This window comes from Eschrichtius robustus, chromosome 5 (assembly GCF_028021215.1).
Source record: "Eschrichtius robustus isolate mEscRob2 chromosome 5, mEscRob2.pri, whole genome shotgun sequence".
Classification (NCBI taxonomy): Eukaryota; Metazoa; Chordata; class Mammalia; order Artiodactyla; family Eschrichtiidae; genus Eschrichtius; species Eschrichtius robustus.
The window spans coordinates 140,358,070-140,371,885 of NC_090828.1; the positions used below are offsets into that span (position 1 = coordinate 140,358,070).

A 13,816-nucleotide genomic window follows, 5' to 3' on the forward strand; every position below is an offset into this window, starting at 1 on the left:
CATGCCACAACAAAGAGCCCGCACACTGCAACGAAAGATCCCGCGTGCCGCAACTAAGACTCAACGCAGCCAAATATAATTAATAAATAAATATCTTTTAAAAAGTAAAATAAGATAGCCTTTGAAAAAAATGAAAATAAAAACAAAAATAAACAAATGGGATCTAATTAAACTCAAAAGCATTTGCAGAGCAAAGGAAACCATAAACAAAATGAACAGACAACCACAGAATGGGAGAAAATATTTGCAAATGTTGCAACCGACAAGGAATTAATCTCCAAAATTTACAAACAGCTCATGTGGCTCAATATCAAAAAACAAACAACCTGATCAAAAGGGAAAAGGGAACCCTCTTGCACTGTTGGTGGGAATGTAAATTGGTACAGCCACTATGGAGAACAGTGTGGAGGTTCCTTAAGAAACTAAAAATAGAACTACCATACGACCCAGCAATCCCATTAGTGGGCATATATCTGGAGAAAAACATGGTTTGAAAGGATACATGCACCCCAATGTTCATTGCAGCGCTGTTTACAACAGCAAAGACATGGAAGCAACCTAAATGTCCATCAACAGATGAGCGGATAAAGAAGATGTGGTACATATATACAATGAAATATTACTCAGCCATTAAAAAGAATAAAATAATGCCATTTGCAGCAACATGAATGGACCTGGACATTATCATACTGAGTGAAGTAAGTCAGACAGAGAAAGGCAAATATCATATGATATCACTTATATGTGGAACCTAAAGAAAATGACACAAACGAACTTATTTAGAAAACAGGAACAGACTCACAGACTTAGAGAACAAACCTATGGTTACCAGGGGGAGGGGTGGGGGAGAGGGATAGATTGGGAGTTTGGGATCGACATATACACACTGCTATATTTAAAATACATAATCAACAAGGACCTACTGTATAGCACAGGGAACTTTGCTCAATACTCTGTAATAACATAAATGGGAAAAGAATTTGAAAAAGAATAGATACATGTATAACTGAATCACTTTGCTGTACACCTGAAACTAACAGAACATTGTTAATCAACTATACTCCAATATAAAATTTAAAAATTTTTAAAAAGGCATTTAAAAGCGTAATGACCTGTGGAGCGGCAAGAACTCTCATTCATTGCTGGTGGGAATGCAAAATGGGGCAGCCACTTTGGAAGATAATTTGGCAATTTCTTACAAAACTAAATACACTCTTACCATACAATTCAGCAATTGTGCTCCCTGGCATTTATCCAAAAGGAGTTCACAACACATTCACACAAAAACTGGCACATGGATGTTTATGGCAGCTCTAATCATAATGGCCAAAACTTGGAAGCAACCAAGATGTCCTTTAACAGGTGAATGGATAAACCGTGGTGTCTAGACAATGGAATATTATTCAGCACTAAAAAGAAATGAGCTCTCAAGCCATGAAAACACATGGAGGAACCTTAAATGCATTGGTAAGTGAAAGAAGCCAATCTGAAAAGACTCCAAACTGCATGATTCCAACTATATGAGGTTCTGGAAAAGGCAAAACTGAAGATAATAAAAAATAAAAGAGGTTGGGGTGACGGAGGAATGAATAAACAGAGCACAGAGGATTTTTAGGGCAGTGAAACTATTCTGTGTGATATTAAAATGATGGAAACACTTCATTATGTATTAGTCCAAATCCACAGAATGTAATACTCCTCCAGGAGTGAGCCCCAATGTGAACTGTGGATTTTGGGTGACAGTGCCGAGTCGGTGCAGGGTCATCAGTTGTAACAAACGTACCGCTCTGGTGGGGAGGCTGATAACGTGGGATGCGGTGCATGCCTGGGGGCAGGGGGCAGAGGTGAATTCTCTGTACCTTCTGCTCCATTTTGCTGTGAGTCTAAAACTGCTTTAATAGTCTTTTTTTTTTTTTAATGTAATGAGCTAGAGGATAATTCATTGTTCAGAATTCCTCAGAGGAAATTCTCATTTGTGTATAAAAAAACCAAAAAAACACCATTGTAAAGCAATTATACTCCAATAAAGATGTTAAAAAAACAAAACAAAACAAAACAAAAAACCAAAAAAACGTTTGAAAAGTGGCTGGGGCGTGGCCCACCTGGCCCAGCTCCCTGCACTGGGGAGGGCCCGCCCCTCACACCCCTCACCCAGGTGGAGGTGTCCCTGCGGCACGCCACCAGCACCACTCCAGCCATTAGAGAGCAGGGGCCTGGTCCCAGGACTAGGACATACAGTGCCCAGCATGCCCTCCTCTAGGACCTGCGTGTCAACTACAGGTTTCCAGCGTCCCACACTGGGACTGGGTGTCACTGCTTCGAGAAATCATCATCCCTCCAAGGGGCTCTTGCCATCCAAGCCAACTAAAGCAGAGTGAGAGCAGGGGACCAGGTGCTGGTGGCTTCCACTGGGTGTGCACTTGCACCATGGATGCAAAAGCTGGGCCTGGGGTCATGGCAGTGCCACAGCAGAAGAAAGAGGAAACAGAGAATCCTCCAGGACTTCTGAAGTTAAACAAAAAAGAAAAGGAGCTCACAGTGAGTATGTCTCATGCAAATGCTCGTGGACAGGGCCATGATCGTGGAGGTGAAGCTTTGTGTGCGGGCGGCTGTCCCAGCATCTGCTCCTCCTGGGACCACCCTCTGCCAGGACCGTGCAGCTTCCCCCCTGAGAAGCAGCACTTTTGGTCTCTGGACACTTTTTCACTCTTAAAGCCTCTTTAGGATCCTCAATGATTTTTACCTGGATTTTATCTATCAGTAGTTACCATGTTGGAAATTAAAACTGAAAAAAAAATTTTTTTAATAGTCCCACAAGGACCCTTAGATGGCAGGGGGCAGAGGGGAGAAACTAACACAGCAAAGATGTTAGTACGTAAAACTGAAAAATTGTAGAATATTTATTCATCTTAAAATAAAAACAAGGGGGCTTTCCTGGTGGCACAGTGGTTGAGAATCTGCCTGCCAACGCAGGGGACGCGGGTTCGAGCCCTGGTCTGGGAAGATCCCACATGCCGCGGAGCAACTAAGCCCGTGAGCCACAACTACTGAGCCTGCGCGTCTGGAGCCTGTGCTCCGCAACAAGAGAGGCCACGATAGTGAGAGGCCTGCGCACCACGATGAAGAGTGGCCCCCGCTTGCCGCAACTAGAGAAAAGCCCTCGCACAGAAACAAAGACCCAACACAGCCAAAACTAAATAAATTTAATTAATTAAAAAAATAAAAATAAAAATAAAGAAGCAATGTAGCTCTTTCAAAAAAAAAATAAAAATAAAAAAAAATAAAAACAAGCCAATTACTTGTTAACATGGATACTATTTTGAGAAATTATTTTTCAAAACAAAAAAATTTAGTGAGAATGGTATTTACATTTTCGTCAGTCTCTTTACTCTGGCTTAAGATAGCTGGATTCTCATTTCTGCCTCTGGAGTCCGCAAGCTGCCATAGCCGGCCCTCCACTATTGTTCCACATTTGTGGATTCAACTAAACCTTGGATCAAAAACATTCAGGAAAAGAAATTCTAGAAAGTTCCCAAAAGCAAAATTTGAATTTGCTGACAAATATTTACATAGCATTTACATTGCATTAGGTATTATAAGCAATCTAGGGATGATTTAAAGTATATAGGAGGGGGTTTCCCTGGTGACGCAGTGGTTAAGAATCCGCCTGCCAATGCAGGGGACACGGTCGAGCCCTGGTCCGGGAAGATTGCCACATGCTGCAGAGCAACTAAGCCCGTGCGCCACAACTACTGACCCTGCGCTCTAGAGCCCGTGAGCCACAACTACTGAAGCCCACGTGCCTAGAGCCCGCCTGTGCTCTGCAACGATAGAAGCCACCACAATGAGCAGCCCACGCACCACAACGAAGAGTAGCCCCCGCTCACCGCCACTAGAGAAAGCCCACGCGCAACAACGAAGACCCAACGCAGCCAAAAATAAATAAATAAATAAATAAATTTATAATAAAAGTATTTATGGGAGGATGTCTACGGGTTATATGCAAATGCTACACTATTTTACATAAGGGACTTCAGCATTCAGAGTTTGGTAGCCTCGGGGGTCCTGGAACCAATCTCCTGCAGATATCAAGGGACAACCGTATGTTTTGATTGAAGGATATGAAAAATATTTGGCCTTATGCAGATATGTGGTTGGAAAAGGGAGGACTTCATGGACACCTTGAAAGGGCCTCAGGAACCTCCAGGTTCCTGGAACAGGACTTTGAGAACGCTGTTTGTAGAGGCGGTACCTTTGCCAGCCTGTTGATCCTGAGAGTGGAGAGGACAATACAGGCCTGAGCGCAGGCTGCACCTGTTCTCGCTTGCTCTCCTGCCCTGGGTCGTCAGAAGGTCATGTGAAGCAGAGCCCTACCCAACCCACAGTCCAGAGCCACGCAGCCAGAACTGGCCAACCCAGATGCACAAAGAGAGAAATAAATGCTTCTTGCGTGCCACCGACTTTGGGGGTAGTTTGTTATGCAGCCAAAGCTGACTAACAACAAAAGCGATGGTGATTAAAAAAACACCTCACAGCTTATGGAAATTTTGCAACAAGCTGAAAAAAGGGCTAATCTGAACATTCACCAATTTGGTCATGAATAATTTCCCAGAAAAAATTTCTCTTTGGATCTTTTAATGCGACACATTGAGTCCCCAAGGAAAGAAACAGTCTCCCACGTGAAATACCTACCGCTTGCCTCCATCTGATACTGTTTACCCCAAGTTCCACTGCACTAGGCCTGCCGGCCAATCTCCCTCCTACAGTCTCAGTCCTTCACTTTGCAGAGCCTACCACACACGTGATCCTGGAACAAGCAGCTCAAATCCTACTCCATGGCTGACTGGACCAGAGACACTCCCCTGCCCCCAGGCCCATGGGACAGGAAGGAACCAAGACTGCAGAGGCAGACAGCGTGGAGGACGGGGAGGGACGCTGAAGGCTCCTGACCCTAGCTGCTCCCCTGGAGCCCTTCCAGTCTCCTGAGGACCACTCCCTTTGTCACTGCAGTGAGTTTGGTTTTGTAACCAAAAGAGTCTAACTAGACTGGAATGGCTTTAACTAATGCTGTATCAAACACTAATCTATTTTTGGGTGGTAGCACATCCACCAGTGCTAGTCTAACCACATAAGAAAGTTCAGCTTACAATTTTGAGACAGATGTTTTATTATTTATAGGGAATTAAAATTTAGGCATATACATGACACAAACATTATATATAGTACTTTCCATGATAGAAGTTATGATACTGCTCACAGAAAGGCCTCGATTCAAGTTACACACCGCATACGCTAGAATGTGCACCTGGGGAGGAAAGAGGGGCTGATGGCCTTTTTGTTTTGGTTTTGGTTTAAATAACCTCTGGATGCATTCAAGTAATACTGATCATTTAATGTTCAAAAAACTTTTAATAAATTCCGAGTAAAATTAATTGAAATATTTATAATACGATTTAATTGTTACACAGTATTTCCCATGTACAATCAAGGCAACGCACAACACTTAAAAGGAAGGGGAAAAAAAAATCTATTGCACCCACAAGGAAAAAAGGCTTTTTATTCATTTTTGGGGATGCTGCAATTCAGTATTTATATTAAACATTTACACACTTTAGTAAACGCAGAAGTCCTACATGTAATGCAGCATTGTGGGTAAGAAGCCCCTTTCAAGTCTCCACGTGCGAGGCTGACTGTCTGATCATTCTCCCGCACGTTAGAGGGCTAACCCTTCTCATGGCACACGTCACGCCCTGCAGTCTGAACTGCAGCACTCTGCCTCCCTGCTCAGTCTCGTGGTGTCTTGTGATGGATGGCATTTCTCCACCTCAGTGTCCTGTTAAATAATCCTGTGTAGAGTCTGAAGCAAATGAATCCACGTCCTCGTTCTCTGAGTCGTCACTGCTGTCATCCGCAGCCGGCTCTCCCGTGAGGGCTATGCGAGCATAATCGTCTGTGTCTATGGACTTGCAGAAGTGGATGGCGTATTTCAGCTTCTCCTCTAGCACCTGCTTACAGGAATACCGGGGCAACTTCAACAAAAAGAAGCAGGTGTAGGATTCAGGAAGGAAGTGGTCAGGAGGGTTGTATTTATCCAATACCTGTTAATGAAAAATGTTAAATCATCAGAGACTACGTACAAGGACAGGTAAAACTGCAATCTATTTTGTTATGTTCATTAGACTCTTGACTCTCATTCACATAAAGCATCATATTTGGTTGGCTAAAAATAACAAAATATCAGAAAACACAAAATCTAGCCAATTTCAGAAATAAAAAGGAGCAACTGATTATTTCCCAGGACTTCCAATAAAAAAAATAGCCACTGGTTACTGTGACAACTGCTTTTCACAAACCAATGCTGTGAAGAGAGTCAGATGGCTCCACCCACCCCCGGTCAACAAGGTGGGACTCCAGGCCCACTGACACAGGGTCCGGTGCAATGGCACGGGCTTAGCCATCACCCATGTGGGGAAGCTCTCCCTGAATCTATCAGCCCGCTTTCAGCCACAACAGATTAAGATACTAGGAAGGCAGCCAGAACTGTGGACAAACCCCACAAATTACCTACCTTCTGAGAGGAAAACTACACATGCTCTCAGAGATCTCCCTGAGGGGTGACGACTTCTGTAACCCTGGCCAGAGGCCCAGCACAGGCTGCACTGGGCAAGGAGCCGCCCCCGAACCCCCCAAACACGCGGGAGAGTGGACACTTCCAACCTGTCTGTCTGCGGTAAACTCCACCCCTCAGCACCGCGACTGGCAAAGTCAACTGAGTAGGCAGTGGGGAGTCAGGTCATTTCACCCCCAGGGCCTGGCAGGTAGACAGAGCCCGTCTCTGACCACGGACCGCAGAGTCAGAACTCAAAGCAAAACTCTGGTTCTCAATCCGATGGGCGCTCATTTTTCTCAGTAAGCAGCATTACTCAGTGATTCACCTAATTCAACCAGAGAATCAAATAAATGCTTGAAGCGATGTGTGTGCCCAACGATCTAGGGTACGCTGACATAACAGCAGCGTATCCTGGTGGTGGCCAGATAAACTTTTTAGAAGTAGGCAGTGGTACCCAAGACCTGCAGTCATAGAATTCTGAGCTGTCCAACCAAAGAGGTTACGTGTTTTTCATTTTTGTTTCCAGAGGGAAGGAAAACCACCTAACAGGAGAGACCTGCTCGCCTTCCCAGCTGGGGCAGGGCTGCGTGCGAGGAGCACGACCCTCAGCTGACGCCGCGGCGGGTGTCGGAGCCGCACCTGGACGACGAAGTCTCTGCCCCGGAAGTCGGCGATGGTCCTGGGCAGCCTTGTGCGGCCCCACACGAAGCGAAGGAAGAGGGAGCGCTCGGTGTTGGAGAACGACTCCATCACCTCCCAGAACCACTGGATCAGGGGCGCAGAAGGCTCCACCCCCTTGTACGTCGCCACCGACTTCAGGAGATGCAGGGGGATGTCTGGGCTGCCGCACACCTGTGGAGGGACACGCGTTGCGTCAGCACGGGGTCCACCACTCCTTTCTCCCCGGGCTGGCGTGGGGCGGCTCAGGCGTGGGAGGCCCGAGGGGATGGGTGGGAGGACAGGCCCTGTGGCCCGCCGTGTGCGGGCCAGGGCTGGGCGGGGGAGGCGGGCACTACTCGCTCCCTGAGCACGTCTTACTTCACCCGAAAGGCCCAAGCGTATCTCAGACCTCCAAGTGCAAGATTTAACTGAGAGGTGAGCCGGCGGCACTGACTCAGCGGATGACCACGAGAAGGCACTGCAGGGCGGCAGCACGCGGCGGCAGGCATACATACCATTGTCTCGAGTTCATAGCCGGTGAAGAGAGAAAGAAGGGGGACAGGCACGACTCGGGCCATCCCCTCCCGAACAGCAGCCACCTGCTCGTCAAATTCGTGGAGCCTGAAAGAAAACACCCACTCTGCACTTCCATCTCCGGCGATGTAGATCTCGTTCTGCTCACACCAACCAAGCCTCACCACACAGACGAGCCAGGCGTGTGCTTTGCAGACACAGAGTCTCAGAGCTTCTCACGGACTGGGGCCACCTCACTGGCACCCAGAACGCTACCTCAAAAACTAGCTACGGCTATACACGTTCCAAGACACAATTCTCAGCCCCTCCCTGCTTCTCAGGAAGGAGCCAGAGCCCGACAAGCAGAGGCAGCGAGCAGGCCTCACGGCACCCACGGTAAGAACCTTCCGAAAGCAGATGCCGCGTCCAAGGCCCTGGTGACGGCGAGTTAGGGCACGAGACAGAAGGGAACACGGGTGGACGGCACAGGACACTCGCCAGGACCGGCCTCAGGCAGAGCCCAGCAAGCAGAGCCCAGCTGACGCCGGGGCCTCATCCCAACACCCAGCCAGGTGCTTCTGGAGGAAAAGGCTCCCGAGGAGCACGCTGAGGGACGTCAGGCGGAGGTCAGGTGGCGCGAGGGCCAAGCCAGGGGTGGAGACGCCCCAAACACAGCCCTGCCCCAGGAGAGGTGGCACACAGAGGCCTGCGACCTCTGCTGGGACAGTCCCCAAACAGGGGGATTCTCCTCACCTTGGTATTCTGGTCAGAGCCAGGAATCTCGGGTGAGAATAAGAAGTACTCCGACCCTGATCACAGTGGAGCCAAGCCCATTAAATTTTACTTGTGGAAAAAAAGCAGCCACCCAAGCAAACCGTTTTCTGCTATCTTCGCTATTTATTGAGTTGGAATACTGGAGGGCGGACGACCACGTACCTGTAGTTCATTGCGAGCCGGACGTACTCGGCGCGGTTGTCCAGGGTGATGTGTGTGTACTTGGAGCTCAGCTGGATGTCCTGGCCGCTGGCGCTTGGCACCGTGAAGGGAAGGCTCATGGCCTCAAACTCCTCCGAGGTGGCTTCATTGTCACGGATGTACATGAGCCCAGGGATAAAATCTTTATCGACCTTTCAAGGGGAGAAGGGAGTCCCTCTGTTGGGTCGGGGTTGTTCCCGCACCCCAGGCCCCGGTTCACACCCGACACGCAGTCGCGCGAGGCCTCGATCCGCCTGGGGCGTACGGCAAGGCTCCCAGTGTACTGCGCGTGCCGGGAAGTAAAAGAGGGGCAGCGGGGAAGCATTTTACCCGAGGAGCTGAAGGCAGAGCGTGTAACAAGGAAGTCTTTAAAGCCACTCACTGAGAGCGCAACAGGCACTGCTCACAGGCGAGCCCCAACCTCACTCACGGCACCAAGGGAACCACACCTGGGAGGCCCCGGGAGCCTCAACCTCCCCCAGCTGCCCACGGGCTCAGCGGTGCCACAGGAAAGACAGAGGGCTTTCTCATCTGACGAGTCCGTACAAGTGGCAAAGCCCGCAAGCAGCCGGTGCACCAAGCTCTAGAAGCGGACCGGCCTTGTGTCCACACCCCGACTCTGCTACTAGACGGCGGCCGACGGCCAGCAGCCTGACCACCTGCGAGTATGTCGGCGCCTCGGGACAGCCTGTGCCTTTTAAGCAGACCCCAGGGGACGCCCCCCACGCTCTGTGCTGGGCACACAAGGTGCCACACCTCTCCGCCCTCTCCCGCCTGGAGGTTACCTCGCTGAGGTCTGCAATGGTGAGGCTCATCCCAGCCAGCTGCTTCCAGACGGGCTCGGCAAGGTTCAGACTCAGAGGACTCCCAGTCCGGATGGCAACGCCCAGTAACACACCTGCTCGTTCGAAGCACAAGAGTCAGGAGACACTTGGAACGGATGACAGAACATGCAGTCCATTCAACAACACAGCGGAGACTAGCTCTTCACTGGGGCCTCAGTGCCTTCTAAACCAACGTAATTACCCCAATTCACAGAGACTTAGGTCTGTCCTGAAAACCTTACATCCTCCTCTGAATTCACTGCTCCCTTCTGTGCCTGTGGGTGAAGTCTATAACTCTTCTGCTCTTTCCACCAACAGCTGTAGCCAGAGTGGCCAATCCTTTGGCGGCAAAGCCAACAGCTAGAGCTTCTCAAGGAGGTGGTCGCAGTGCCTGGAGAGGTGCAGGCAGTGCCGTGAGTTAATGGGCAGACCCTCAATGAACAGGTGGCCAGATATCAAGACATCCTAAGATCTGATCCCAAGTTTCAGATGCAGACACATGCTATCTCAGATCCTCTGAGCGCCAAGGCACCTTCTGGTCCTCAGCACTCAGCTGCTAAGGGTCCAGCTCTGCATGTCCCTGCAGCTACACGCTGAGAAAGCTAAAAGGAGGTATTTAAAACAGCTACACCACTCCCAAGACACAGCAGCCATTAAGCTAACAGGGCACACACAGCTGAGCAGCTGCAGCACTGCACCCACACAAGAGGCCCACCCAAGAAGCGGAACATGTTGGTGTGCACGGGCGCCCTGGCCGCCGGGCTGAACAGGTAGCAGTCGCGGTTGGCCCCCGACTCGTCCCTCCCGTTGGGCGTCACGATCAGAAGCGGGGTGAGTCCGTTCTGCAGCTCTTCACAGATCTCAGCTATGGACTCGCTGTAGCCACCACCACAGTCATCCACAGATTCACCTGGGGGGAAAGGAGGGTCGGCAGCTCACGGTCACTGCATCCGAGCCCCCTGGGGGGCGGCTGGGGGCCGCTCATGTCTCCTCGCACCACCCTTCACACCACCGCCCCTCGGCGCACGCGCGCTCTCACCCACAAACTTGACCTTCCAGACACGGTGTGGGAGGAGGAGGCTGTCAGGACTAAAGGAGCTCATCTTAGCGCACATCTGCCCAAAGACAGACTTGGTCCCATCGGGGCCCGCTAGGCCACCTTTACTCCTTGAACGCTTGACCTAGAGAGAGAGAGAGAGAGAGAACATGCAGAACCGGGGCCGCAGCAGAAAGCATGCAGGTGCCATCTTCAGCAGCCGACCGGCCCTGGAACCCCTGCATCCAAAGCAGGGCCCTGCGGCCAGTCACCCCTCCCGTTACCCTCGCCCGTCCTGTCCTGCTCACTGGCGGGGGCTGGGGGCAGGAGGAGACCCTACAGACAGCAAGCAGCACCCAGATGAGTGGCACGGCCCCTACAACCTCAGGCCACTGTGAGCGCCCAGCAAGCTCAAGTAGCACCCCCCCGAGCACGTGTGTGCGAGCAGGAAGGGCTGCTGGACCTCCCAGAACTAACCCGTCCTCGCCTCCGCACCCACACCTGCTGAGGACCCCGAAGACCAGCGCTGAGCTCCTCTCTTTCCCTCCCTGATGCAGGCTGCCTGCCGGACAGCTGTGCTCGCGGGGCCAGGGCGCGCTCGCCAGCACACGCAGCACGGCAGGAGGGGGTGGCTACGCAAGCACGCCCTGACGAGACCACAGACCACAGGAGGGACCGTGAGCAGCCCGGCGGCAGGAGCTGAGCCTGGGCCGTCCTCACACTTCGCAACCTTGCCCGCGGTCTCCGTGAAGGAGAGGCCAGGAGCCCCGAAAGTGCCCTCCGAGCAAACCGTCAGCCCTGGCAGGGTCACACCACGGGGCTCCGAGACCAAACCTGGCCTGGAATATCTGGGCCAGGACAGAACCTTCCTCCCCTCCTTTCCTCACCCGCACGGACCCTGCTCAACTCTTGGGGTCACTGTGTCTCCAAGTATGATCCCTTGTCCCACCTGTATTTCTCATCGTAAGCTAAGATTCCCCAACAGATCATAACAATGGCCCTCAAGCCCTCACTCAGTGTGGCCTCAGTAACCCTGCAGCTTGCAGCCTAGGCTGTGCTTCAGAATCACCCAAGAAGCTCAGTCTGAAATGACTGCAAAATGAGAAGTTAAGGAAAAAATGATTGTGAGAATGTACTTTCACTTGACTCTTCTGGCGAAACTCTCACCATCCTTAACTTCTTCGTGAGTCCTAGGTTGAGTTTAACAGCTAATTCTCCTCACTGCATAAATTACCATTCTCAAGACTAAAAATATAAGATCAATGACAGTAATAATAATAGTTTCCTGTGGAGTGAGTCTTCCTGTGCACCACACATTCAGCTGCACGTTCTCATATGTCATTTCATTTGACCTTAACAGCAGCTCTCTAAGGCACACAATGCCCCAGGGGAGAGTGAGCTACAGAAGGGAGGAAGGATGTGTTCCTACGTGACGGGTGAGACACAGACTGCCGCCCACTCGAAAGGTCACATCACCTCCGTTTACAGTGCCAGTTAACACAGACGGATGCTCTCAGCGGCTGTGAGGGAACATGGCTCTGTGAACACAGCCAGGACACTGCAGGGACAGGGCTGTGTACCTGACACCTCTGGACAGCAGGAATATAGGTGGTTTCAATGGCTTTTAATTAGAATTTTCTAAATTTTCAGAAATGAGCAAGCATTATCTGCAATACATTTAAATTTAAAGTTTTTAATGTACACAGATTTTTAGATCCTGTTACAAAACTAAATCAAATTCAAACACAGAGAAACCCTCCAAGAACATGGCCTACTTTTAGTGTCTCTACAGAACTTCTGACAGACAGTAAGAAAATGTCTCCAAGGGCATCCCCACCAGAGAAGGCCGCAGCCTTGGGACAGCACAGGGAAGAGGATGCCCACACCACCTTTCTGGGTCACTGCTGGTGTCTGCGTTCAACCTGGAGTCACAGAATGCCCCCCCCCCGCCCCGCCCCGCCACCACCACTCTGCTCTACTTTATCTCCATCTTTGTGGAGGACCTTCCCAATTTCAAGAGTGTGTGTGAAACCCTGAACCGAAGGGAATCTGGCTCTGGCGCCTGAGGACCGTTGGGTGGCCCGGAGTGGCCCCTGTGACATCAATGAGCATTGCACGCTGTGCTGAAGGTCGTTTATACGCCTTTTTAAAAATGTATAATATAAATTTGTTTGTCTCCTTACCTATTCTTTCAGACACGCACCGAGCATTTTCATAACTCACTGTGCTGGGGATGCCAAGATGAGAAAAGAAGAGGCACCGAGCACACAATGACTGAAAAGTGTGCCTGGTGTGGACTCCAGGTTAGCCAGGTTCCCTGGTGCCAAGGCCCCTGGGCTTGGACACCCACACTGGGCCACTGGCCCCAACGTGGTGCCTGTGCACAGCTGAGGCAGGCCTGCAATCCAGGAACACCCAACTGTCTGAATTAGATGATCAGCTTTCCTCACTTATGAACTTGAGTATTTAAGCCCTAATAATGTGGAGCAAACCAAAATGATCCTCCAAGGTGGGGAAATAAAAGCTTTTTTATGAACCTAATTAAACAGCCCATTTGTTTGTGGAATTGGCTGACTGACCTCCAGCTTCACATTAAACACTATGACGTCGGCGAAGGAACCGCTTCCATCAGCATGGTCACATGTGTTCTCCAACAAAGGAAAAGAGTTTGATGTCTTAATTAAAAATGCCCCCAAGAACAGCTCTGGAAGAAAGTCTAGTCATGTAACCAACATCAGGGTAAAAATCATGTGTTAACACTAAGGTTCAGGAACAAAGCATTTGTTCTTCAGGCTCTGCTCTTGCTCCAAGAGGTGGGGCCGACTTCACTTGCGCAGTAAATGTCAAGTGCAGCCGACTTCACTTGCGTGGGAAATGTCAAGCGCAGACACGCCATCAGCAGTGCTAGGCTTCCTGTGGTTTTAATTCATTCTTTTAACTCGAAGCTTATATACATTTGGCAGCAGTACAAATTCAGAGACGGTCTACTTTTCATTTCTTCGATACTACTGTGACACAGTCTTAGTATAAGTGATTCTGGCCCAGTAAGCAGCCATCAGAGCCGGGGAAGGTCTGAGGCTGGCGGGAACAGGGGACCTGCTCTGCCTCTCAAAACCTAACCCAAGGGGCTGACTGAGGACACACACGTAGCTGGAGCCACACCAACTGGCCCTGCTGCACCCTAGAAAAGCAGGCATA

General features: G+C 50.2%; 1 protein-coding gene across 7 annotated transcripts in view; it reads right to left on the minus strand.

Annotated features, from left to right (window-relative positions):
* Nucleotides 1–5,539: 5,539 nt before the first annotated feature.
* Nucleotides 5,540–13,816, minus strand: part of HERC2 (HECT and RLD domain containing E3 ubiquitin protein ligase 2) — a 218,099-nt gene continuing 209,822 nt past the window's right edge. For all 7 annotated transcript variants that reach the window (XM_068545354.1, XM_068545356.1, XM_068545353.1 and 4 more), the window contains 7 exons: nucleotides 10,622–10,763; nucleotides 10,298–10,492; nucleotides 9,544–9,656; nucleotides 8,720–8,910; nucleotides 7,786–7,891; nucleotides 7,250–7,462; nucleotides 5,540–6,098 (listed from right to left, as the gene is read on the minus strand). In XM_068545354.1, coding sequence (XP_068401455.1) covers nucleotides 5,826–6,098; nucleotides 7,250–7,462; nucleotides 7,786–7,891; nucleotides 8,720–8,910; nucleotides 9,544–9,656; nucleotides 10,298–10,492; nucleotides 10,622–10,763 — 1,233 coding nt within the window. In that variant the 3' untranslated portion in view covers nucleotides 5,540–5,825. The remainder of the gene's footprint in view (nucleotides 6,099–7,249; nucleotides 7,463–7,785; nucleotides 7,892–8,719; nucleotides 8,911–9,543; nucleotides 9,657–10,297; nucleotides 10,493–10,621; nucleotides 10,764–13,816) is intronic.